This window comes from Prinia subflava, chromosome Z (genome assembly GCF_021018805.1).
Source record: "Prinia subflava isolate CZ2003 ecotype Zambia chromosome Z, Cam_Psub_1.2, whole genome shotgun sequence".
NCBI classification, from domain to species: Eukaryota; Metazoa; Chordata; class Aves; order Passeriformes; family Cisticolidae; genus Prinia; species Prinia subflava.
Genome location: NC_086283.1, coordinates 55,749,952 through 55,777,331, shown reverse-complemented (window position 1 = coordinate 55,777,331; position 27,380 = coordinate 55,749,952). Strand labels below are relative to the sequence as shown.

The following is a 27,380-nucleotide window of genomic DNA, read 5'->3' as shown; positions in this document are numbered from 1 at the left end:
GCGGGCCGCGGAGCAGTGCAGGATCCACCACCGACCGCAGGGTGTCTGGCGGTCCCGCCTCGCCCTGGTCCCCCCGGTGGAGTCGGTGCGGGACTGCTCGGGAGCCGTGCTGCTGTCACCGGTGCCAGCTCTCCGAGTGAAGCTGCTGTGCAGGGCAGCGGGTGCCTCCGGGCAGCGCCAGCCCCGCTCCCGTGCGAGTTTCGTGGCATCGTCAGGACGTGATGTTCTGCAGCCTGCTTCCTTTCGGTCTACTCTTGAGGCTGGCATTGTTCGTGCCGTGTCCCGCGCTTAGGAAAGGGAAACTGAAGTTGAAAGCAAAAACCCAGGTTGTGAGCTTGGCTGCTTACACTGTTTTAAGTGGTGGTGGCTGTACCCTTCCTTGTTTGTCACGTAATTTTGAGTCGCTTAATGAGCTGCCTGCTCATCAGCTGTCATTCAGCTGTCAAATACTTGCAGATGTACACATGTGTATATGTATACACATTCAGTTGTAGATGTAAAGTTGTGTTTTCTTTGAGCTAATTTTGAAGTTGTGCTGAACCTGTCATTAACTGATTACATGGTACCAAATTAAACCTATCCAGAAACTTTAATTTCAGATAAATACTAAATAAAGTTTCCTAAAATAACTAGCTAAGGGATTTGAAGTAAACTGTATAAACATTGTAGCACTGAAACTATTTGAAACTAGCAAGAGTTTTACTTTCTTTCCAAGGATTAGTGATTAATGAAACATGTTTTTCTTAGTTAATTTAGATTTGCTCTGGTATTTTCAAAAAATAATCCTATTAAAATCTTACCTGGTATTTCCCATCCACTCCATTTCCTCCCCAGCCTGGAGCTGTATGTCCAACTTTAGGGACTTTTATACTAGAGAGTGCTTTCCATCAGTATTGTTTGAACAGAACAAAGTTCACTGTTAAAAATTAAGTTTTGATCATATTCCAGCTTTTGGCTGGAAGGAAAATGTCATTGTAACATTAATTTAAAAAAAAACCTGTGAACTTGTCCAAGAATGTTTTCTGTGAGGTGTAGGATATTGCTATGGAGGTGACTTCCTCCTACAGTCTCAGGTACATGTTATATTTTTAATAAAAACCTGAAGTACAGAAAAAGAGATGGCTGGCAGAGTAGTCAGAGAAATAACAATGATCTTGTGTTTTTATCAGGTGAAAAATTGGAGGAGTTTCTTCGCTCACTGAACAGCAGTAAACCTCTGTATTTGGGGCAGACCGGTCTGGGTAATATTGAAGAACTCGGGAAACTGGGGCTGGAGCCTGGAGAAAATTTCTGCATGGGAGGGCCAGGAATGATCTTCAGCCGGGAAGTTCTCCGGAGGATGGTGCCACATATAGGTGAATGCCTTCGAGAAATGTACACCACTCATGAGGATGTGGAAGTGGGCAGGTGTGTCCGGAGGTTTGGAGGAACTCAGTGCGTTTGGTCCTACGAGGTAAGCGACAGGGTAAATTGTAGTGTGCTTTTTGTTTACAGAGTTTTCCATCTCGCAAGGTAAGTAGCTGTATCTGTAATCTCTTCCCACCTTAATTATCTTCCAGTGTGTGCATCAGAATGTGAACTGCAGACTATAAGGAAAAAGAGAGGAAAACATCCACAGCATATTGCTGTAATCATATTTATTTGTACTTGTGTCTTACCGTTTTTGTTGGTAACAATTACTGCAGCCATGTTGTAAGCGTAGAGCGTTGCTATGCTGTAATTTGCTAGAGCATTACCCAGAGAATTTCAAGGCAATCCTTGACAGGAAGCTGTTGTATTTGATACATATGCAGGACAGGTTGTTTTAAACAGATCTTTTCAAGTTTGGATAAATGTGAGGCATATCTGTTTGCTATGCATCACAGTATCTTAAAATATCTTGTGGCATTTGAAGAATTGCCTGTATTTTCTTAGCTAGTCAGATGTATTTTATTCAAGTTCATTATTGATAAAGGCAGAAATAGGTGCTGTTTTGGTTGTGGGTTTTTTTGTTTTTTGGTTTTTTTTTTGGGTGTTTTTTTTTTTTTTTTTTTTTTTGTACAGAAATGAAATTTGTTACACTGCCTTTCTATGATACAACTATAATAGTGTTTTTCTTAGTATAGAACAGTGTTAAAATGGATTAAGAACACGTGCAGTGTAACAAATTTTCCTATGCTGAAGTAATTTTAGGAACAAATTACTTCATTCAGTAGTAGCATTTTCTAAAGCAGCAGGGGTCTATTGCAGTACCCAAAAAGTTTATCTGCAATGCCGTAACTAAAATTCATGCTGGTTTCTCTGGAATTATTGTGGTTATTTGCAAGACCATCTTCATAGATGGGCTGAGCATACAACTACAAGACAAAGTAAAGGGTGAAACCTAATATGATGAATATGATTTCACTTATTTTGACCAATTCTTTAATATTATTATGTGCTTGCTTTTGTGGTGCTCCCTCATTAATTAGGAAAAAAATCATTTAAATGGGCCACAGAAACAGGTTATGTGGTATTTAGTGTCAAAAAGTTGGAAAAAAGAATTAATTTTGTGTAACAGCATTTTTCTGAATGGTCCAGGGAAAGGTGACCATTTATAAATTGGTTTGATAGGCTCCAGTGTATGTAAACAGGTGAACTAAAGAAAATACTACATGCTTGATACTAATTAGGTAGAAATCTTAGAGGGGCAAATCTTCTTTACTTCACAACAGAAAGATGCTTTTTGAGACTATTTCATTATGAGTTGTAAATGCATCTCTGAGATAATACACGTGTTGCTCTGGCAGAGCAGGGAAGGCATTTATGGTGTTGACAGAAATCCGTGTAGAACTGTATGGGACCTGTGGTTCCTAATCAGACATACAAATTGCATGGAACATCAGCAGCCTAATCTTACACACTGCTGTGTTGGGCTGTGTCTGTACAAAGCTATTTTCCAGTCCTTATGGGCATGTATGCTTGCTGATCTGTATCAGGTGGCAGCATTAAGATTGTGCCTTGACAGTTGTATCGTAGAAGGGGTTTTGTTTTTATGGCTTGACTTGGGGAAAAAATCTGTGGAAGGGAAGAAAACTGATCGTATTGTCATCATGGTTACAATGTATTTTGATGTTGAGTGTCAGGAAATGTTGGCTCCAGGCATTGATCTTAAGGGGCATGGAACAAAAAAATACAGTTTTGGAGACTGATTCATATGACTGCCCAGAAGCTGAGTTTTTTATGGTAGGATTGAGGCCTGAAAACAGATTTTTTGAAAAAAACTCATGCTTGTATGGGATCTGGAATAGAGTGACACCAATCTTGGTTGTCAGTTGCTCTTAAAGGACTTAGGTCTATGTAATAAAGAACAGAAGAAAAAAATGTGCTGGGCATTGCAATAGGTCTACTAATTTCTGGCCAGTATTTCTGTCTGATTCTGAAGAATCTTTGACTCTGTTGCCAGTGCAGAAGCTGCTTGGGAAAATGCAGATGATTAGGACAAAGCTGCTTAGGATGTTATCCCAGCATTTAAACCTATTTGGGTGGGAAGGAGGGAAATGGGGTGTCTGGAAAGAGAAGCTGCATTTGTGCCTTGGCATAGTTTGTGTATAGTTTAGTTGCATCAGTATGATACTCCACCTGAGCAGATCTGTATGTTGCAGATTGCTAGACTGATTTGGTGAAAAGAGTGATTTTTTTTTTCCCTGGGACACTGAAACTGTTTCGGTGTGCTTTTTCATTCCTGTGTTAGATCAGAAAAATTCTCTGTTTGCTGGAAGGGGAATATTCCTTCAGATACATGTGTACAAAATCTAGGATTGGGGCCAGGATTTCCTGTATGGCCAGTTGCACTTTTGTCCTGAAGTCCTCTTGTTCTGTGTAAGTATTAAGCCGAATCCTGTTGAGCTGCAAGATTAATATGAGCTTAGTTGATTTTGGTAAGATGGATAATTTGTATTTTGTGTGTGTTGGTAAAGACCAATGTAAGCTGGAAACCATTACATTAAAATTCATAGGAGCTTTGTAGCTCCAGAAGAGTTGAATCACTGTTGCCTTATTTTTTACTAGATTTCTTTTCTAAGAACTGAATTGGAAAGTCAAAGACTTGCTGAGAAAACCTAAAAATGCTTGATCTTTGCTAGGTGGCTCAGCTGATGTAGTTGACTGGCTGCCTGTCAGAGTTTGTTCTGCTGCTACTTAGGGTTAGCCAGTAAGCATATGGTAGCTCATATGCATAATATGCTTGCTGACAAGAAAAGGGTAACAACTTTGGCATTTAATTTTTTTAAAGTTTTGTTGTTGTTGTTGTAAGAATGAATAAGAAAAAAAATTATGAGCCTGCAGTGAGCCAATCTTATGTTTTGAGCTTTCTAGAGTTAAATTCTAATTCTTCCAGGTTTGAAGCCAGCGCTAAAGATTGGGTTTCCCACGTACCAAGTGACTCACAGCTGAGGTGATGAGCCTTTCTCTGTCTCTGCTGATGGAGCTCCTCCACTCTAAATAAAGAATTAGTCATTAGATTGCTGACAGAGTGAATTTAATGACAGTGTTTTTGGGTCTTTGTGAAAAATGGAGGACAGAAAGAGGAGGACACTCAGGTTAATGTCTCTTTTTGGTTGCTGTCCTGTTCTGGTAGACTCGTGCAGCCCTGTGGTGAGCTGGAAAAGGGACAGGATCCACTTTGCTGAGCATGAGCATCAGGAGAATAAGAGGTGGTCATAGTCAGAAAGGTGTAAAACTGCTGTCTTGACAGCAGCTTAGATTCAAATTGTCTGGAAGCAATAGCTAAACTGTAGCCTAAATCTAAACCATTTCCTTGCTTCATGAGAAGGTATGCTAGAAGTGTGTTTTGGATGGATTGCTTTTTTTCTACAGAAGATCCACCCTTGTTCTTGTATATTTTTTCAATTATATTTTAATTTATCCTTAGTTTTGATGATGCTGAATAAACATAACAAATTTGTTCAAAGTAATTCTTTAAAAAGTCCATTAGCTTTTGTAAGGTCATAGCATCTTCTGCTTCCCCAAATCAGAAACTGAAGATTAAAAGGGCCTTTTGATTAGTTTTCAGAATCTGTATTTCAAGCTATCATTCTCTTCCGCTAATTTTGAAACCTTCAAATGTTTTTATTTTAAAGGAATGAAGAAATTGGATTGATTTTAGTGAGTCATATATTTTCTATTCTTTCGAAAACAAAAATACAGTTAAAAAGCTGAGATGCTGTGTATTTCCTCATTTTGCTGTTTGAGAGGGACTTGAGTATAGAGGATGATTTGAAATAAAGGGCTGGTTGCTTTATCTCTTTTCCCTTCTTCCCCTTTTTTTAAAAATATATTTTGGGCTTCAGAAGACTATTTTGTAATTTATAACCTGAGATTTCAATAGATCAAATAGTGTAGTTCCATAAAATGACTAAATAAAATGCTATGTATGAAATAAGTGGCTATAACAATTGAAGAAGACATTGTCAGGGTGTAAATACTATCAAAGAATGTGGTTTTTTAGAAGATGAAAAATGTCTAATGCAGCATAAGATATCTAAAGACAATTCGTTGGTGTATTTGTAACATATATTCAAATGATTGCAAAGCTTTTATTTTTATAGCCTTTTTCCTCTTTTTATAGATGAAAATCATATGACATATCATAAGATAGAAGAGACCCATAAGGATTATCAAGTCCAGTGCTATGTTCACTTTAGAGTTAAAACCTACATTCCTTCGAAGCATCCTATACAATATTGATCCTTTGGTATTGTAAAGGTTGATGTTTAAAGAAAGTATAGTACTTTGTACATACTTTGGTAGTCCACATAAAATATATATCTGTTTTTCCCATTGTTTTTTTCCTCCCTTTGTTTTCAAAGTTCAAGGACAACCATAGAATACAGTCTCATTACTACATTCTTTTAGTAAAAAACCTCTCTCTTATCCCATTTGTTGTTGATTCCCAGTAGTTACAGTAAATATTACAGTAAATTTAATGGGAAAATGCTTCTTTGGATCAAGCTGTGTACTCAGAAACTTTTCCTTTACAGTGCATTGGTATTTCGACTGTCTCTGGTGGTACTAGAATTTTGTAAACTGTTTTATGTCTCTTCCTCTAAAAATATTTTATATTTTCTGTTTTAATTTAAGTTTTCCTTCCTGATGTATTTTAATCTCTCAATTGAGGCTTTATCTCTCTCTTTGGTGAAGATCAGCACTAAGCTTTGAGTTCAACCCTACAAACAGAAGCATTAGAGGTGTGTGTGCCTTAATGATGACAGGACAGTAATTTGCATTTTGGGCACTGGAATGATCAGTCTTCAAGCAGCAGTGCCCACCCCCACTTAAGCTGTTGAATTTGGACAATGTCATTAGCTAGTTACATAAATGTAGCCAATACTTTAAAAAAAACCATGAAAACATAGAGTGAGGTCTCAGTGATCCTAGTATAAAAATGAATAGAAGAGTAGACCCTTGCAGTAGAGATCTCTGAGGGTATATGAAGAGAAATCAGATGATCCCAGAGGCTTTAGAACTTTTTGCATAAATGGACATTTTCTGATACAAGATTGCTTGTGTGCTGTCTTAACTGTTTGTTACCAATATCTAGCTGATTAATGATGTTAACTGTAATTATCAAATTTCTTTACTTTATGTGATTCTCACTTGGTTAGAAGAATTAGTTATATTTTCATACTATTGTAGTATAGTGTTTCTGTGTGTACATGATACAAATAACTGTAAATCCTTAAATGCATATCCTATTGCTGTAACCATGGTGCTAAGTCAGGTCATTGCTCTTGCCCTGTGTGGCTCTGTCTGGTCCTCACTGGAGCTGCTAGCCCTCACTGTGCTGTGCAGACTTCCTGCTCTTTCTCTGGCTTTCTACATAATTAATGTATGTCATTAATTTGCTCTTTTGTGTGGGGAATTTGGGGAGACTGCCTGAGGGCACTGCCTCCCTCGGGTTCATGGGCCCTGGGGGCTCCTTGTCTTCTTAGCCCTTTTTGATCCTGCCATGATCAGCTTGGCTGGGAAGTTGAAGAACGTCATGGTGAGAAAGCAGTCATCCCTGGTACTTGCATGTTCATGAGTGTTTCCTCTTGAGCTCAGCACAACAGCAAAGGCTGGAGATCCCATTTTTTGGTGTCTTTATTATGAGGATGGCATTCCTACAGCTACCACTGAGAGGTGCAGAGGAAGACACAAGCCTGTGGCTGTGGTCCACTGTATGAGGGCATCTGATCTGTGGACCCAAGAGCTAAGAGGGCCATTTCTCACCTGACTGAGTGCTAAGGTCTCTTATATTTCTGTCTTGGTTTCAGTTTAGTGTCCCGTGTTTTCTGCTCAAGCTCCAAGAGGAAATATTACTTGTGCCTTTTTGGAGTTTTACAGCTGTATAATTGTGACACCTGGTGCTGAGTTACCAAGCTACTGAAAGACTCTGGGGCATATTTTCATGTCCCTGCTATGAAGAATGCATGGCTACACCTCCCTTCCAATGTGTTTTTATCTAACAGCAGCCCTTTGTGTGGAGGACAAAGTGGTCTAGCTAACAGCTTTTGACTCAGCTGGAAATGCTTGAATGTTCTTAAAGCAAGTATTTCAAAGACTTTCCTCTTTAAGAATAAGCTCTTGTTTGACTTACCAAAGGATCCCACAGACAAGAAGAAAAAGGTTCCTAAATTATTAGTAATGTGTCTTTAGTTCTGCAACGAAGTCTCAGAGTCTCTGAATGTTCAAAGCTAACAATGTTAGATTTTTTCCCCTCAAGTTTGCTGTCATTTTCATGGAAATACTTTCTCAAGATTTTTGTCCTATTGAATATCTGTAGGTGGTACTTTCACAGATGTGCAGAAGTCTAGGTATTCAAATGTTTAAAAGTGTTTGTCATGAGCTGATGCAATTGTGGCACAACTATTGTGAGAGATACTTCATTTAAACCCATCAGATCATCGGTCTTTACAGTGCCCTATTACTGTACAAGGAATAAGCTTGATTTTTAAAATGAGAGTAACAGATGAATAATTGCATTAGTGTCTGCTTTAAGTGAATTCAGGAAACAAAGCAAGATGAAACCCTTATGTTTGCTTTTTTTCTGAAATAGTTTTCTATACCTTAAAATCAGGTAAAGCTAACCACACAGGAAGCATTAGTTTCTATAGGTATTTCCAGAATTACCTACACCTTCAAAGTTTTGTCTTTGCTACAAGTTCTAAAATAACCGTGTTTCACATGTACAGATCTGATCGTGGCAATTGGTCATGCTTTGACGAACAGTTTTGTTAAACTGTCCTACTTCAGCCTTTCTGAAGATGAATGGTTAGTTGAAATGAGATAGTAGAGAGTTACTCAAAGTGTGTTTAGGCTTCTCAAAGACACAGATAGTCCACAAGTTGCTTCCTCCTGCTCCCTCCTGACCCCCAGGGTAGATAGGGTTTGTTACTTGTTCTGGGCTATTCTTTCTATTGCTGCTCATCCCAACTTAGAAAGATCTCACAGAGAACTTTATCCTGACTTTGACTTTCCAACTTCACATCTTTTGAGATCAAAAGACATACTTCTACTGAAATGTTCACAAAAGAGAGAGGCTGGAAGTTGTGAGCAAAGGGGGTTACAAAAATTATTTGAGATAAAAGCTAATTAAATGTACTCTTGAAACTTAATGTAATGCTACAGGAGGATATACCTTTTTTTAGAAGAATAAGCTTTCTAGCTACTCTTCCTTGGGAAGAGTATCTTTCTTGGGAGTTTTCTTCAGGTACACAACTAGGCATAAAATGTAGCTGGATCATTTGCAGTCTTCTTGCTTTATTTACAGTTCTCATTACCAAAGCACTTGCCAGCTCTTTTCAGTTCTTATGTGAGAAGGCATATATTAACTCATCATCAGCATATGCTGCTGTACCATATTCTCTGCAATATGTTTTATTTAGTTGCTTCATTGCATTGCATAACACAAAATACGTGAAGAATACCTCACATATCAAAATTGTAGCAAGAATTGCCAGCTTTGAGGTGTTTATTCCATCAGACCAGTGCTAGGTACTGATTTAAGCTCAAGATGAGTGCCAGGTTGGTCACTTTTTAGCACATATTTGGAACTGGGGAGCAAATAAATGTGTAGTTCCACCCCCACTGCAATATTTTTAGCTTCTGGGTATTCCTCTAAGCAAAGATTTTTGGCGTGCCTGTAAGAAATCTTTTAAAGCATTCATATACTTTTGAAAATAAAGAACATCTTGAACTGGAGATGTAATTTGGGCAAATTCTGGAGGAGGAAAAGCTGCCTGGCAGCTGATACAGGCTTCTTGAATGCTGTTTTATGTATGATTTAGTCTTAAAATGAACCTAGGAAAGGAGTTACCCTTTTTTTTTTTTTTTTTTTTTTTTTTTTTTTTTTAGTAGTGGTGTTGAGATACATTGGAGATACATGTTATGTAGTACTCGAGATACACTTTCAACTTGGTTGAAGTTTTACCTTTAGTAAAATGAACACTTAAAAATATGTAAAAAAAAGAGGCTTAAATTAAGTCTTCTGGAGTATGTTGGTTTAACCACACAGTTTAATACTGCTAGCTGAAACCTGAGGTTCTGACTGGATAGATTGTCTGTTAGGTTTTAATTTTTAGTTTGCGACATTTTGTTTAGAAACTTGAAACTGTTCATTTTAATAAATTTAAAATAGGATAGTAAGCTTTTTGTTTGGTTGGTTTGGGATTTTTTTTTTTTTTTTTGGGTGTGTGTATTTGTTACTTTGAAAGGCTTTATATTTTCAGGAGTGCTTTAAAGTGCTTTGCTGTGCTTTTAAAACATTTGAGTCTCTAAACTATTTTCCTTTTTCTTTATTTAATTATTATTTTTTTTACAAATGTTCAAGGACAACATCTGAACATCCGAAGGACAAAAATCTGATCACCAGGGACACTGCTTCTTTTGACTCTGCATTTGCTGGTATAAGAGAACTACTTGTTCATGGGGTCCTTTCTGAGTGCAGCATCTGTGAACAAGCTCCTCATGGTGTATGAACAAACGCATTGAAGAAATGCAGCATTTATCTAGTGGTATGTGTGGCTGCAGTGTGGAAATAGATGTGGCCTTTGCTGCTACATGAGGCGTACACTGTAATTCTGCATGCACAGAAATGTGCATGTGTGCATATGCATGTGATTAAAGCCTGTGCCTAGGCAATGACCAAGCTTCCTGGGTCATCAAAGTCCTTTGGAGAATAAGCTGTGCTTCGAAGTAGTTACTGCAGCCTCTCTATTGTAAAGCTTAAGAATTTAACTTTCAGTTTATTTTAAATTTATATTTCCAGTTAGATCTGTGTCTTTCTGTTCTGTATATATGTATTTTTTGCCTTCAATTTAACATAGCTTTTTTTAGCCTTCCTTGAAAGTATTTTTCTTCACTCCTGCAGACTCTAGTACACCTATTATCATAATGACTTTTCATCACAGAAAGGGCCCATATTATGGACTAGCTCTTATCCTACTAGAATTGCATAAGTTCATATTGTTGATCATGACAAAACACAATGACTTTTATGCCATTTTTTATCAGTTTGGGGCAAAATTTGCTGAAGTGCAGTGAGTTACAGAAGTCAGGAAATTTAGCTAAAACAAATGTAGCTGATGACAAAGCTTATAGGAAAGTGCTTAACTCAGCATATGAAACAGGTTTTTAATGTGTTTTTCATATACTTAACTGTTAATAATATTAATATTAATATTTTAAATAATATTAATATTTAATTGTTGTTTTTGTATAATCTGTTAGGTATGAATCTGGCCCACAAAAAGGAATTAAAATAGACGCTAGTATTCTGCATCCTTTTCTTCTGTGCTATATTTTTGTGGTTTCTTTTTTATTCATTTGGTAGGGAGGAAAATTACATCTAACTGAGGGTAATTAACTAGAATAGAAAATATGGTCAAATGGTACAAATTAATTTTGAAATACATAATACTGAGGGGTCCAAGAGAGCCACATAAGTGTTTATGCATTCCTTTTGTGGGATTTAAGGCTTCAGGCTTGCTTAAAGTGTGTCTGTTACTTCCTTGCAAAAATTGATTGTAGTTTTTACATTCCAGAAAGATTTCTGTACCAAAACGATGCATTGGGCATTGCTCCCTCCTAGCCATAGAAGTTGTTGCTCATGTCCCCTCTTCCAAATCTGTTAGCCTTAGTTTTAACCTATTAAGTCCAAGAATAAACACCTTTCTGTTCTTAAGTTCCTAGCCATGCTGTGATGCTGGCATGTATGCTCGAAGGTGGCAATTTATCACTGGAGGGAAATATAAAACATGAATAGACTTCGTGGGGCAGAGAGCCTTGAGTGTGCTAAGATTGTCCTTTTTGCAGTATGCTTATCAACTTACCCAGTCTGAGCTTCCTAACTCATGGTTGGAAAAATGTTTTGAACAGTAGTGGCTTTATGATTTTAGCTGTAGTCCTCCTAGAAAAACTGAGTGTCCATGTCTTGAATGGGGGGGACTCTTTGATGGGTAAAACGCTGGATGGCTGGGCCAAACCATTATGGTGAATGGAGGTAAATCCAGTTGGTGGCTGATTGCTAGCACTGTTCTCTCCAGCTGATTTTGGTGCCAGTCCTGTTTAACATCTTTATTGGTGGTCTGGACATGGGGATTGAGGGCACCCTCAGTGAATTTGTGGACAACACAAAGCCACAAAGGGTGGCCACCAACACAAAGGGTGGGAGTGTCGATCTGCTCGAGGGTAGTCAGGCTCTACAGAGACCTGGACAGACTCGATCCATGGGCCGAGGACAACTGGATGAGGCTCAGTAAGGCCAAGTGCTGGGTTCTGCACTTTACCCTCAGCAAACCCAGGCAGCACTACAGGCTGGGGGGAATTGGCTTAAGAGTTGCTCAGCAAAAAGGGACTTGGGGGTGCTCGTTGTGAGGCAGCGTGTGCCCAGGCCAATGGCATCTTGGGCTGACCCAAGAACAGTGTGGCCAGCAGGACAAGGGGAGTGACCATCCTCCGGTCCTTGGCATTGCTGAGGCTGCACCTCGAGTCCAGTTTTGGCCCCCTCACACCTCCAGGACACAGAGGTGCTGGAGCTTGTCCAGTGAAAGTCAACAAGGCTCACGAAAGGACTAGAAAACATGTCTTATGATGAATGGCTGAGGGAGTTGGGTTTATTTAATCACAAGACGAGGAAGCGCAGGGGGGACCCCATCACTCTCTGCATCTGCCTGAAAGGAGGCTGTAGTGAGTGGAGGTCAGTCCCTTCTAGTGTGCCTGCAGTCAGGGGATTAGAGGATATGGTTTTCAGCTGAGACAGGAGAATCAGATTAGATATTGGAAGAAAATTATCACTGTTAGGGTGGTCAGGTACTTGGATAGATTGTCCTGGGAGCTGGTGCAGTTATTGTCTCTGGAGGTGTTTGAGACACATCTAGATCTGAAGCTGGGTGATGTGGTTTGTGGGTGGATGGCTGGCCTTGATCTCGAAAATCTCTTCCAACCATGAAAATTCTATGATTGTGTGAATACTCAAAGCAGGAGAGGAAATACTGGAAGGAGGTGGCTTGAAATGACAACTGACTTGCGTTTGAGTTTGGCAAGTTATAAAACAGCTACTACTAATCAGCTGCTTGTGACTGGGTTTCATTCACACAAGTAGGACTTATTTTCTGAGATTTTGCCTGAAGATAGGATGTGGTGTTAGTGTTCTATCTGTGTGTGTAGATGTTTGTATGCACATGTTTGTGTGTACGTATTTATTTATATTTTTAAGCATAATACAGAGTATTGGCATTTGCCTTTTTACTCCACTTTGGGGAGCAAATAATGGTAAAGACCATAAATACTTGTCAGTTTGTTACCAACTCTTTCTGGGGACTGTTTATTGCTATAGCAATTGTGCTTAGAACTGTCTGGTAATGTAGGCCCCTCATCCCATATAAGAACACAGCATTAGAATCTTGTTATGTTTCTGTTAAATATGCCAGTTATTTTCTGTAGTATTCACTTACTGCCTGTCTTTTGCTAGTGTATTGAGGGATGTGAAAACACAATCATCCACATTGATTAGAATAGGGTTTCCATTAGCTATGTATAGTGTTGATAAAATGCTGATAAAATTTAGTGAGTTTAGAAGGGGGAAAATTTAACTGAGGACCTCAAAACAACCATATTAAAATATGTTTCTGAGTGTAGGAGCAGTCAAATTTTTCATAGTTCTGAATGCTGGTGGTGCCTTCTTTTTTTATATGAAAATATGCTTCAGAAGTAGCATTCCTGCAGGGTAAGTCCAGAACTGCAGGAACTTCCTGCTCATTGCAATTTAAAAGAACTTTGCTGTTGCTTATTTAGTTTAATACTAAACTCACAAATTTAGTAAAAAACTTCATTGTTAATTTTTCATTGCTGAACATCATTTGGGGACCTACTGCTTTCCTTGGAAATGGCCTCCATAAAGATTTTTTTCTGAAGGTTCTGTCATAAATCTGTGATGTGGCCAAGAAAAACAAACGAGCTGATGTTTTTACTAGTTTTAATAGCCATGTTACCTTCAGCGTAAGTACACTCTGTATTCTTTCTAACTTGAAATAAAAATTGCAATGCCGTGAGCTGGGGGGAGGAAGAGATTTGTTTTTTCCTTGCTGAGTTTTATTTAGTTATTTCTGTTTGATTGTAATTATATAAGTCAGTTTGGTCCAACCTTCTCTGCAGAGTACTATCCTGTACAAATGAAGTAATTTTTTGCCCTTTCCATATCCGTAATGACTATGTAGAGAGGTAACAAAAATAGTTGCTGGGTTAAGTATTGCAGTTATATGGGAAAAGAAGCTGTAGTGTGTACTATAAAAATGGGATCGTAAAGAGTTCTCTGTTACTTTTTAATAAACAGTTTAAAGAAATTTTCTAATGTTTTGTGATATAATTATTAGTCTTTGTTTGCTGGGAAAAAATACATAATATTGAGAGATGTTAAATAGAGTTTTTGTCATCTGTTAATCAATGCAGATAATAAACCAGCAATGCTCTTGTATTTAACAGGTTGAAATTTCCATTCATTCACAGACTCTGAGGAGGTATTTAAGATACCTTCCACACATCCTACCATTAGTTTTTTATAAACACATTGAGCTCTGTCTAAAATAATAGGATTTTCCATTTTACTTGTACTGTGCCTCTGGAATATTGTTGTGTAAATACAGTTTCCTCAAGAAGTAGCACTTTAAACTTACTTGAGGCAAATATGGAGCCTTTTTTTCTTTTATAAGCTGCTATTATTTACTTTAAAAAGCTCCTTTTGTTTTTCCTTGTATCTATATTGATAAGGTACTATTGAGCTTTAATTTGGCAAGGTATATGAATTCACGATCCTCTTATTCCCTTATTTACCGTTCCTTTTATTTGTCTCGGTTTCTTTTTTTATTTATGTAGATGTATGATCAGGATTATGTATGGTACTATGTGTGGGAACTTTACCTGTAACTTCTACTGTGATGCCCAATGTTCAGCCTTGCAACTCTAGCTCTGGATTCCATTTATCATTTTTAAGGCTTTGTCACTCTGTAAATTCATCACCATTTTTCAGTTGGTTAGTACTGCCAGGTCAGTGTCACCTTTGGCTGTTTTCACCTACTGAACCTCTGACTGGCAGAACATTTCAGTTGTGTTAAACTTCACTGTTATAGTAGTTGCATTGTTTAATCCTGTTGCTATTGGAAAACTGTGCGATCCTAAACATCATGTTACAATGTCAGGCCTTTTCTTGTGTGAAGGGAAGGTTCTTGGTTCCCACTGTAACCTCCACAGCAAAGGCAGATGCTATGGTAGTATGAGCTTAAAGTCATACTTGAGCAGTCTTAAGCTGTGCCAAGGGAAATATAGGTTGGAATTAGGAAAAAGGTTTTTACAGAAAGAGTGATAGAGTACTGGAATTGTCTGCCTGGGGATGTGGTGGAGTCACCATCCCTGGATGTGTTTAAAAAAGACTGGATGTGCCATGGACTTGGTGCCATGGTTTAGTTGAGGAGGAGGAGTTGGGCCTGGGTTGGAGTTGATGATCTTGAAGTACTCTTCCAATCTAGTGATTCTATGTGATTCTGTTTGAGAGGGAATGTATTGCGTGACCATGTCCCATGTGGAAAATGTCAGCTGTTGTGTCCAGTCTACTTGTACCTCCTGGCAGGCAAACTGTTAGTGAACAAGAAGGGTTTAATTTCACAAAGAACTAAGTCACATTGTGGTACTTGTTGAGGGCTTTAATTCCAACTAAAAGAAGCAATTCAGTGTGTCTTAGAAGGAAGTCACTTGTTGATTTTTCAATTTCATCCTCTGTAATTTGCCACTTTCTTTTCTGCTCTTCATTGTTAGTTAAATGACTCCAAATAAACATGCAGATGATCAGAAACCACCAAAGGATTATCTTAGAACACTGGACTTCCTTTTTCAAATCTAGTATGTGAATCTAAAGCTGAACATCTATAGAAGACAAGCATACAGTAGTTTCCCATTTTGCTCTGTACCCTTTGTAGCAAGGACAAATAAGAAATGAATACTGGAGTGTGCTGGCAGAGTTGATGTTTCTGGTTAAAGCATGTTGACTGTATAATACAGGTCCTTTTGTGCTATGAATTTGTACCTAATTTAGAAAAAAAATCCTCCAAGTACTGTTTATGAATGCTCTAATTCATGAGGAATTGAAGTGGAAGATTCCAGTTAATTGTTTATGGAAATAAAGGTTGAAGAAGTATGTATATGTGTGTGCACACACACACGTGTGTGTATGTAGATATGTATATATCTATATGTATATACGTGGGACAAATATATGTATATATATGGGACAAATACTAAAAGAGCATGCCACTGCTTTGCAATGTAACAGCTTGAGGCAATTTCCCTGAAATGTCTGAAATAATATACAAAATCTTAAAAGAGGTTTTTGGCTAGGTTGGCACTCATGTTCTTGTGAAAACAAGACTTGCATAAATGCATAGATTTTTTCCAGTGTTGATGCTTCTTCAGATGCTTTTAAACTTCAGTACTAAGTAGTAAATATATGTCTGTTAAATCTTATGTGTGCCTATATTCCTTAGGCAGTTTAGTTCACGCCTGTGTGTTCAGGTTGGCACCAGTCCTGCAACTGATACCAAACAAGTGGCTCAGTCATTGCAGTGTCGAAGCAGTCTGCTCCTGCCAGCTCTGGCAGCTTTCTTGGAAGAGAGTTGTCGACTTCTGCAGAACTTAGCTTTTCCTAAGTAAATTTATTAATGCAAGCTGTAGATCTAAAACTTCCTTTGGAAGTTTGCTTGCAGTGATCTGTGTTACATGCTGATACACCCTTTGATATGAAAAGATATGTTTTCAGTGCCTTTTTGGCATTCAAAGGATAAGAAGAGCCATAAAACTCTTGAGGAAACTCTGAGGGCTCTCAATACATGCAGGGGTTAAATCTGCATGGTTACGTGCATGGTTACTGCCCATGAAGGATGTTCTGAGCTGATATGTAATCAGTCCACCTTCTCTCTTTGCTCTGATAAAAACCACTATCTTTTTATGTCCTTCACTTACAGCTGTAGCAGGGAACCTGTGGCTTGTAGGAGATGCAGCCCTTGGATTTGTCATAGTCTGCAGCAGCTTTTTGTATTCTGCTTTTGGGTGACAAAAAACTATGTAGGAGCAGGAAACTCACCAAAGTGTGTGGTTTAAAATGAGTCGCTTCTCCCCTAGGAGAGAGTTCCTCTCCCCTCCTACCTTGCTGCATTTGCTCTCTGTATACATCTCTGTAGCCTACTTTGTGGGAAGTCTCTTCAGTTTAAAGTTCAATTAAATGTATATCACATACTGAATATAGTGACTTCTTTTCTGCCATAAAATTGCTTCCTTGCTCAGAGCTTGCATTCCCTTCATCCTTTGTCTCTTTCTATGGCTTTGCCCTTTGTGTTTTGTTGCAGAAAAATTTGGTCTCGTTTGCAGTAAAATTCTTCCTGACTATTGCCTCTGCTTTTGAAGTGACATGAAAGCCTATAAAACCATACCAAATTGCTCCGTGGTACTGTGGAAGTGAAACTATTGCAATAAAAGCTGTGATCTGTCTTGAAAAGAAAAAAACTTGCTAATGAAATAGATGTGCAAGGCAAACATATTAAAGGAATGATGTGGGCTGTTAATGTTTCCCTCAGTGGCTTGAACACACATAGAGAGGGGAGATGTCATTTTTAGTGCATGAAACATTGATCACTTTTGGAGGTTATTAAGGAGGAATTATGTTTTTTCTGTTGTTTTTGAGCTTTTTTTTTTCCATCAAGGTCTCAGGAAAGTAGCTTGTAAGTAAACTGCTTGCTTAAATCAAGAGCTATATTCTCTTCCTCAAATCTTCAGATTTTTTAATTAATATTGTATTTTCTTAAAAATACTGCCTCTACAGTCTTATGTTTCCAGAGAAAGTCTTACAATTTTTAAAAGGTTTTGTACTTTTGTTGGAAGGTGACAACTGGAAGGTAATTCTCTGAGGTTAGGTGGAGTATACGTTAATGCTGTGTCAATCTGTGGTGCACTCCATCCTGAACTGAAAGGGTGTGAGACACCAGGTTGTTTTTCCTCACACAGTGATAATGGCATTGAAGATGGTGCTCTACCACCTTTCTGTGGTGTTACCCCATAGTGCTGAGCAGCCGAATGCCATTGCCTGAAGTGTTGCTTTGACAGATTTTAAGATAAACTCAATTTTCTTGGGGCTTCCTGTGCACCTCTGTGTCTTATTTTTTATTGGTTTTATTATTATTTCTTATTTATCTTCAGCACCTTTTTTCAGTGGCAAAAGGTCACTGAAAAAATCCTGCTGAACTCATAAGACATTTTTTATACATACCCTTTCTGTTCACTCATGATCCCTAGTTCTTCAGCTCTTAAATATTAATGACACGTAGCATTCTTTGTTACAAATTTTCAAAACCTGAAAAATGTAATCTTCATGGGACACTTCTTCCAAGTTTTGCATAACACGGGGGCAGTAATAGCTTTTAGAAAGCATTTTTAATGTTTAATAATTTCATGCACATTAATACCATAATGTTCTCCAGATGGTGAAATCACAAAGCAATAAATATGCTTTCACCCTGGTAATGTGTGTGTCTCCCTGAAGGCCTGCAGCCATCTTCTCTGTTCTAAATCTTTCAGATGTAATCAGTTAAATGTGGTTAGTTCTTAAAATTAGTTGGATGGGAGACTTATGGAAGACATTAGGTGATTGAAAGAAATGATCTTGGCAGTACCTGGTGCATTTCTCACTTTCCTTAATCCACACTCAGGGAATGCTTGCAGACCAGAGCGGAATGGGGTTCCTGGGGTACTGCTTGCTAAGGTACTTCCTCTAGAAGAGCTATCAATTGTGGTTCTGGCAACTAGTGACCCAAAGAACTCCCACGTTAATCTGCTTGACAATCTTCGTCTAACATCTTCCATTTTATGATCAGCCTACATAAATCTCTTTGAAAACTGCAGTATTGCCACGCATTATTAACCAGCCCAACCATGTTAATTTCATAGCTAGATGGATTCTTTTCCTGTTCAAGAGCTGAACTATTCAGACTTCTGCACAAATGATTAGAAAATATTCCAGTGTTCAAGTGCTTTATGATCTTCATCGAGGTGACTTTTTACTGTGTGTATGCATTGTAAATAATTGGTGGTAGGCAAAGCCAAATCAGTTCTTTGGATGGTGAACTGCTAATGCATACTGTTGGTTTGGCTGCAGAGTTTCTGTAACAGGGTTGTGAAGGATTTTTGAAATGTAGGTACAGAAAAAAAATACGTCCTTTAAGAGGATATATGCTCTCAAGGCCAGGTGCTAGCAAAGCCCTGCAGTGCTAAAAGAGGTGGAAGGCATGGGAGCATCACATGCTTGGATATCTGCATGATCATCACCGAAAATGGAAGGCAAGATTGAGAGATGTTTTTATTAGGCAAAATGAAGATACCTGAATAGATGCTCAACTGAAAAGCTTGCTATGAGCTCTGTAGAGATAAAAAGGAGAACAAAGTGCAACAGTCTTACCATTGTCTCCTGTGTAACGGGAGACAAAGGGAGTGTGAAAGAGGAAAGTGGAGAGAAAGGAAAAAATGTGCCCATCCAGGTAGGCATAAAAACAAATATCTCCAGTCTGGGATAACATGTATAGCCTTGTGATAGGGCCTTGGAGGTGAGGACTTTGAATCAAGTGCTGTTAGAGCTGAAAACAGAGGGAGGCTTTCTGTGGTGATTTTTTTCCAGCTGAGGAGATATGTTTGGGGCTCTTGTAGATAAGTGAAGAAAGGATAAATTGGAAGAACTACTAGATGCTAATTATGTCAAAATACAGTGGTAGCAGTGGTGGAATGTTCTGAGCAAAATTATAGTTGCACTAGTTAAGACATGATATGTATTTATGGAGGAAGCTAATGTGCTCTCACTCTTTAAAAGAGCAAGTTCATTAAGGGTTCATACCTAACATAAAGGACACTTGAATTAACTGCAGTTTTAAGAACAAAAAGTCCTCTCCTTGCGCAGCCTCCAAAAACTGGAATTTTTTTTTAATGCCTCTCCTGGTTAGTTTTGTTTCCTTTATTTGATTTATAATCAATTTTTATTTTTACAGCTTATATGATAGGCACCCAAATCAACAATTAATAAAGATTTACAAAAAAACAAGGATTCATGCATGCAGGAGTGAGAGTAGGTTTAAATGTGTGAAGCTATATTTTATAGGGAGTTGCTGCTATTGGTGTTTTGGTTTTTGTGGGTTGTTTTTTTTTTGTGTGTGTGTGTATGTGTTGTGTTCTGTTTGTTTTTTTCCTTTTATTGGGGTCTTTTTGTGTTGTTTTTTTTTTTTCTCCCCCAGTTTAATGGACTAGTGCTGGTGCCCAGGCATCCTTGGTCTGTAATTTCTTGGGACAATAAATCCACAGCCTTTCACTGTTATCTACACTACCAACAAGAAGTGATGTCAGAGTCTGTGCAGTAGGCTGATGTTATTGTTCATCATGTTCACTTTCAGAATGCACCCATGTGTCTTGCTTCCTAGTTGAGTGCTGGACTGAAACACCCAGTTCCAGCACCTGGTTGCCTCATGAGTGAAGTCAGACAGGACGGTGTCCATACTGCTAGGTCTACACCAGGTTAGGTTAACTTTGTGTAAAAGTTTTGGTATGGGTCCAGTCTAAATGCACAGCAGGGGAAAAGAAAGTATAAAATTGCAGCTTTTATGACTCCTTATCAACTTAGGGTAATCATTTATACATAGAAGTTAGCCCATATTAAATACCTGTCAGGCTCGTGTTTTCCATCAGGTTTTGCTTTTCAGGCAGTGGATAAAACTGGACCTCTTCTTCCACAGTCCAAATGTATAATCCAAGTCAAGAGCACTTCTGTGCAGAGGCTCTGGTACTGGCCATTTCTGGCTTTCTGGCTTCTCAGACCACGGGGAGCAATATAGTGTTTGAAGCCAGGATTTTCAAATTAATGAGATTTTTTTTTTACTCTCTACTTATTGAATGCTTCCCATCTTGCCTGAAATATTTTTTTGTTTCAGTCAGTCTATTCTCTTCCTATGAAAAATGTCAATAGAAAAAAGGACTGGAAAATATGCTCCTGTTTATTTTGTTAGATTTATTGTTTTGTCTCCTTGGCAGTCTAATCATCAAATTTCAGTCACCTTTTGATTCTACTTGGTGATTTTTTAGACACATCTTATTTTTAAACCAGTGTATATGTTATGCTGCATACTATCATTTCATACAGGCTTTCAGATGAAAATTGTACTTCATTTCTATCAACAGTTATCTTCAGTAAACTTACTGGAAAGCAGCTCAGTTTTTAATATGCTACATTCTACAGCAAGTTCTGCAAGCATAAGCTAAAGGTAAAATTTTGATGCTTGGCAGATGTGGTTTTTGCAGTACAGAGATAGAAAAGTAAACCAACTTCAGAACAGCTGCTGTTTAGAAGTCCGTAATTTACAGATTTATAGGGTTTCTAGCAGTTTACCTAAAGAGAGTAGCTTGAAATATTATGTCAATTGTGTGGTGATTTATCATAATCAATTTTTGTAATTCTTCTCTGCTTACAGTTAATAAAATGTAATTTCTTTTAAATGCTTGCTAAACAGAGGATGTTAATTCATCTGTTTTCCATCCCAACATTTCAAGAGCATTATAATGGAGATAGCAATCCAACATGAAAGCAAATGACTATGTCATAAAATGAAAAGCCTATAAAGCCAAGTGGAGACAAATGAGTTGTGAATGTTCTGATTTTTCCCTACTGTCATAGTCCACAACACTTCCATTATGCCTCTTCATCTGTCACGAAATGCTCCTTGGGAGGAAACACTGTGAGGAAACTCTCCATCAGCACATCTGTTAGCTTTAGGAAGCGGTAGGGTACATCATCAGCTGGGTGAGGAATACAAAGGAAAAGGCAGGAGCCTTCCCTTTGGCAGCCAGAGAGGGGAAGGAATGTGTTTTGCCTGTCTAGGTGCAACCAGCCATGGACTGGTAAATGGTAGTTTTTCCTCCCTTCAGCCCATGTGGTGGCATCCTCTGAGACACTCCTTACAGCAGAGTCCTCACAATCTGGACAGTCCTTCCTTCATTTGCTGTCACACGGGAGGAAAACGTGTTCCTATGTGAAGGAATTGGGGAGGACCATGAAATAGAGGCTTTTCTGAATGCAATTTCCTTTATTCTCTGACATTACAACTCCCAGGCTTTGTTCCATGAAAAAAAGGCATGTATGATTTGCCTTGCAAATTGTCAGCTCCATAATAATTAGGGATTTATTTTTTTGGTTCTAAATGATAATATCTGTGTCATATGCAACCTAGATACTTTAAAATATTCAAAGTGGCATTTCTGTCCCTAACTGACTTTCAAGTGAATATTTTTACAGACATTCATTGTGCCATTTTGTCACACAAAATGTAGGAGAATCAGGATATTCTTTTAAGTGCAGAGCATACATATTTCCCTTTCCTGGAGCTGTTTTGTGTAAATCTGCCTGAGAGGCACAGGAAGAAAAAAACCCCCACAATTATTTGGTCAATTGCAGGCTGTGACTGGATGCTTAATATGCCGAGAACTTTCCTGCTTCAATCACATTATCAAACTGATTCATTCAAGGTTTTATTTCCACCTTTTATTTGTAGTCTATAGTAATGGTAACCATGTTACTAGCATACTTTATCTGACATGCAAGCCAGTGTAATTTAAAAGATGCAGGATTTCTCTGTTGTGCAGTAACAGCTATTTTACTCTGTCTAGGTGCAAGAGGAATATATATGTATATCTAATAAATTTGCTATTTATGAAGAGGTACTTCTGTGACTGCGTATGTAAATACCTATTATGTCATTTCTTCATCCAACTTTTTGTTCCAAAATTCTTTTCCACAAATTTTGTATTGGTCATGATGTTTTGTTCTTCCTGAAAAAGTCATAGTCCAACACTTTCTCCACAAGATAGTGAGACCCTGTAAAAAACCCTCTGTATGGATGACAAACCACATTGAAGAGTTTGGTACCACATGAGTAGTGTCTTGACTTCACCAGCTTTGTTCACAGACTAAGCTTTACTATGAGCCTATGTGCTACTTTTACAAAGAGGAATCCTTCAACCTTTTATTAAAATATGCTTTGTTCAAAGACAAGCTGCATGTGTAAATTGCCTAGCTCAAACCCATAGCATTCAGGAGTTGTACTACTGTGGAATGACAACATGCTATGCATGTTGTTTTTTATTATTTCTTCTGATCCTTGGGATAAAGTGTTGTGATTTTTCTCATCTGTTGTTGTATTACTTTTGGTTCTTAGATTGTAAATGTTCTTCAATTGTGCCTAACGCTTTTCATAGTCATCCAGCAGTTTCCCAGGATCTTTAAATATTTGATACAGAATCTTTTATTATAACTACAATTAAACAAGAATGAATTTATCAGGTTTTTCTGTACAATTTATCAGGTTTCCCTTTTTGCTAGGTATTCTGAGGATTTATCAAGTGGGGGTTTTTCAGATTTTTTTTTTAATTTGGTCAAAAGTTGTGTTTATGATTAAAATCAAAATACAGATTGCTTGACTAAAAACAGTATTTAGCTATTACAGAATTGAAGGATACATTGATTCTCTTCAGCTTTGTGGGAAAGAGCCTAGATAAAAATTACTTTTTATTATATAGTTTCAGGCAATCCTAATTGCAAAAGCTGCTTTTCAATGTCGAGTTTTTTAAAAAAAGCATGTAAAAAAGTGTTTTCTGTAATTTTATTAATTTCTCCCTTTGCAAATTTATTTTCCCAATGTTTTTTCACTATTTATTTGTGCTACCAAAATCTTTGAATAACCCCCTTCTTAATTCTGTATTTCTCTCAGTATTACAATCCTGTTTGTTAATATCAGTTTGGAATTAAACTTCAGGCTCATAACATGACAACAGAATGTAAACTGGTAATGATAATTTTTAGGTTCTAAGAAATTTCTAAGATTTTTCTTTTTTTATTATTCAAGCTTATGTCAAAAATTACTCTTGCCAGTGCTAGACAAAACTTGGAAGCTTGATATTTTCTCCAAGGTCTGAACTACCTAATTAATTGTATTTTTAGAATATGGCTTTGTGCTATTATTATGCTGGAACTGTACTTCATTAGCTGTCATGCTACAGTAGGTTATATAGTTCTCATGGAAGCATGATGATAATTTATAGATTATAGTCCTTGAAAAAGACCTATAATGTTTGTATTTGATAAGGATAGTGCAGTGCCATTTTTTTTACATTTCCATGAAGCATATTTCTTCCAACATCTCTTTTAAAAGTTGGATTGATATTGTAATGGAAATTTCCAGTTTCCAAGAAATACCTTAAAGAACATAGATTTATTTGTCCAATGGGTTTCAGTTGAAGTCTGTATGCAGAAGGCAATTAGTCCGATGCACTCTCTGTTGATTTCCTTGACCACAAAATCACAATAAAATACTGCTGGGGTTAGTCAGAGGACCATGGCTTGGTGAGGGCCCTGCAGGTCTGGTTCGTCTACAGAGGTAAAATGTTGCAAAGGGGAAAATAAGTGTTATGCTTAGCAGCTCATATCACAAGTAGTGATATGGCTGTAGGGAGTAAATTAATCTGGTAAAAAGAGGTTTTACCTGTACCTGAAAGTAGGCTTCCTTCATTTCCCTATGGCAGATGAATGGGGAGAACAATAAAATCGTAAACAAAAAACAAAACAAAACAAAACAAAAAAAAGGAGAAGGCTTGAATTGGAATCCTGTTTTAATGGAAATACTCAGGGTTAAGGAGTATGTGGAAAAAGTGGATAAAAACATGTACTTTCTTTCTCCCTTACCAGAAAGTACAAAGTAATCAGTAGAGGTCTATTCTGTCAATTACAAGGGCAGGTCTGTTATTTTCTATTTAACAAGAAGAAGGAATTAAAATGTTTTATCTTTTCAGTTGTAGCAGTTTGATATGAATCTTGTTTAGTAATGTAAATTTAATAAGAAGTATAAGTATAGAAGTATAAGAAGTATAAGTATATACTTCTTTAATAAGAAAAAGTATATAACAAAATATAGCAAAATGCTCACCTTAAAAATTTGATGTCGTGTTAGTTTCCAGTTTTAAAATTTTTTGGGTTATGGTGACTAGACAGCAGGTAGTATGTAGGAACTATTTTTGATTTGTAGGCAAAAGACAGTAAGATGCTGAACTGTCAGTAACTAATCAATGATGCTGCCTGATGCTGGGGAGGTCTGTACATATTATGCCTTGTTTGACTGAAATGTCATAACACCAGTTCTATCTTTTCAAGTTTAGATGATTCTGCTGCACAAATGTATCACGGTATACAAATATTTGTACATTAATAGGCATGTTTCTTTAAGTACATTTACCCTTGGTAAAGATAGCTATGGACCAGGACAGGAATTAATCTAAAGGAAAAAAAGTAGGAAAAAAACAGGTTATCTTCATAATTTCAAATATTCATAGCATTAAAGTTAGGGCATTATAATTTCCTAAGATATTTAGAAAAATTGAAGTTTCAGTATTCTTAAAGCATAAGCAGAGAGAAAATAAATGTGACTTAAGTTTGAAAAAGACAGAATGATATCAGTCAGTAGCTTAAATACTGTTTTTAATCAGAGTGGAGTCATGTATAAAACGCACAAAATGTCTCATTTTCTGTAATGGTTTTAAATTACATACATTGTTGGGTTGTATTGATTGGCTATTTCATTATAGTTTTCATAAACTTCGTTCAAGCATAAGACATGATTACAACGCTTATATAAATTATATGTTTTTCCAGTGGTCTTACATCTGACAGACTTACCACTTCATATTTTTATCTCAAATTTTGCTAATATTCTTTAAGTAAAAATAGTATCAGTTTTATAAACTCTTTGACTTGGCACTTTCTAATGATATCAAATTGTAGCAATACTTTGTCTTTAAGAAGTTGGTCAGACTTCTCTTTCTTTGTCAGATTGGATTTAAATCATAAACTCAGGGCTACTTTTCTGCCCCTTTTGTAGTATTTTTTTCTTCCCACTGTTGAGAAAACACTTACTTAATTTGCAAGACTACTGGAATGTACAGCTAGCAAAAATGATTGTCACTATATGCACCAAACTCAAGTGTTTTAAAATATGGGAATGCAGACTTCCCATCAGAATGAAAGAACCATCTGAATGTCAGAACCACATGTTACCTGTCAGTGACATATATTGACAGTTAATGGTCCCTTCCCTTCCCTTCCCTTCCCTTCCCTTCCCTTCCCTTCCCTTCCCTTCCCTTCCCTTCCCTTCCCTTCCCTTCCCTTCCCTTCCCTTCCCTTCCCTTCCCTTCCCTTCCCTTCCCTTCCCTTCCCTTCCCTTCCCTTCCCTTCCCTTCCCTTCCCTTCCCTTCCCTTCCCTTCCCTTCCCTTCCCTTCCCTTCCCTTCCCTTCCCTTCCCTTCCCTTCCCTTCCCTTCCCTTCCCTTCCCTTCCCTTCCCTTCCCTTCCCTTCCCTTCCCTTCCCTTCCCTTCCCTTCCCTTCCCTTCCCTTCCCTTCCCTTCCCTTCCCTTCCCTTCCCTTCCCTTCCCTTCCCTTCCCTTCCCTTCCCTTCCCTTCCCTTCCCTTCCCTTCCCTTCCCTTCCCTTCCCTTCCCTTCCCTTCCCTTCCCTTCCCTTCCCTTCCCTTCCCTTCCCTTCCCTTCCCTTCCCTTCCCTTCCCTTCCCTTCCCTTCCCTTCCCTTCCCTTCCCTTCCCTTCCCTTCCCTTCCCTTCCCTTCCCTTCCCTTCCCTTCCCTCCCCTCCCCTCCCCTCCCCTCCCCTCCCCTCCCCTCCCCTCCCCTCCCCTCCCCTCCCCTCCCCTCCCCTCCCCTCCCCTCCCCTCCCCTCCCCTCCCCTCCCCTCCCCTCCCCTCCCCTCCCCTCCCCTCCCCTCCCCTCCCCCTGACATTCCCTAGCAGCCCAGTTACATTCTTAAATCCTATCAACAGGATCCCAAGTGTCTGAATATTTTCTCTATCAAAGGATAGAGGAAATAGGATAAGGTTACACCTTATTACTCAGAAATAACAGTGTTGTTTATATTATATAATAAAAGATTTAAGAAAGATACCTGCATATTTATAATCATATGTAGTGAGTACAATGAAAAAAACATGTGTGAACTCAACAGTCAATAAGGACAATATTTTTCTTGTTACAGCAGCACAATCTCCAAGCCTCAAATAATGTGTGTACTTTGATTTATTATATATACAGAAAGACCTCACCTGACTAGGGTGGTGCTCTTAAGACAGTTCTTTTCTCTCTCTGAAGAAGAAGAAAAAAACCTGCTACAATCCCAGGAAACAAAATTTCAGGCATAATTTAACACACTAATGTACTGTACAGGCTGAAATCTGTTACAGTTTGATTTCAAACACAAGTCTGGTGAAGAGTGAGTGAGCAAGAACGCTGACTCTGTAGATGAGTCAGCCTCTTTATGGAAATTTTTGTGTTACTTAAATTTATGTATGCATTTCACAAATTAGTGTGAGGAAGTGAAGACTAAGAAGGGCTTTAAATACAGAAAACAGCAATTTTGCTCAAAATATGAGCTGTATACATTTAATATGTTGCTAGAAAGTATTAATTAGTTGAAACTGAATTACCACAAAAGCTTAAGTTTGAAGCTCTTACAGTGAGCACATCAAGTGAGGTTTCTCTTTTTCAGAGCTGAACCCCTGTTAAATTGTTCAAAAGGGCTTATCTGTTATTGACATCAATATATGTCCCAGGTGGATATTGTAAATGCCAGCTGTTGCATTTTTAAGTACAGGTGGCTGATCCAACTTCATCATTACTAAGTACTTTGAGTAATGAATTCTCTAGTTGTTTTTTTTTCCACATTGCCCTCTGTTGTCTTTTGGTGACTGGTTAGCTGTTAGAGAC

At 38.0% G+C, this 27,380-nt stretch overlaps 1 protein-coding gene across 1 annotated transcript in view; it reads left to right on the top strand.

Annotated features, from left to right (window-relative positions):
* CHSY3 (chondroitin sulfate synthase 3) overlaps positions 1-27,380 on the top strand; it is a 146,035-nt gene that overhangs the window by 1,253 nt on the left and 117,402 nt on the right. The window contains exon 2 of the mRNA XM_063422852.1: positions 1,170-1,453. Coding sequence (XP_063278922.1) covers positions 1,170-1,453 — 284 coding nt within the window. The remainder of the gene's footprint in view (positions 1-1,169; positions 1,454-27,380) is intronic.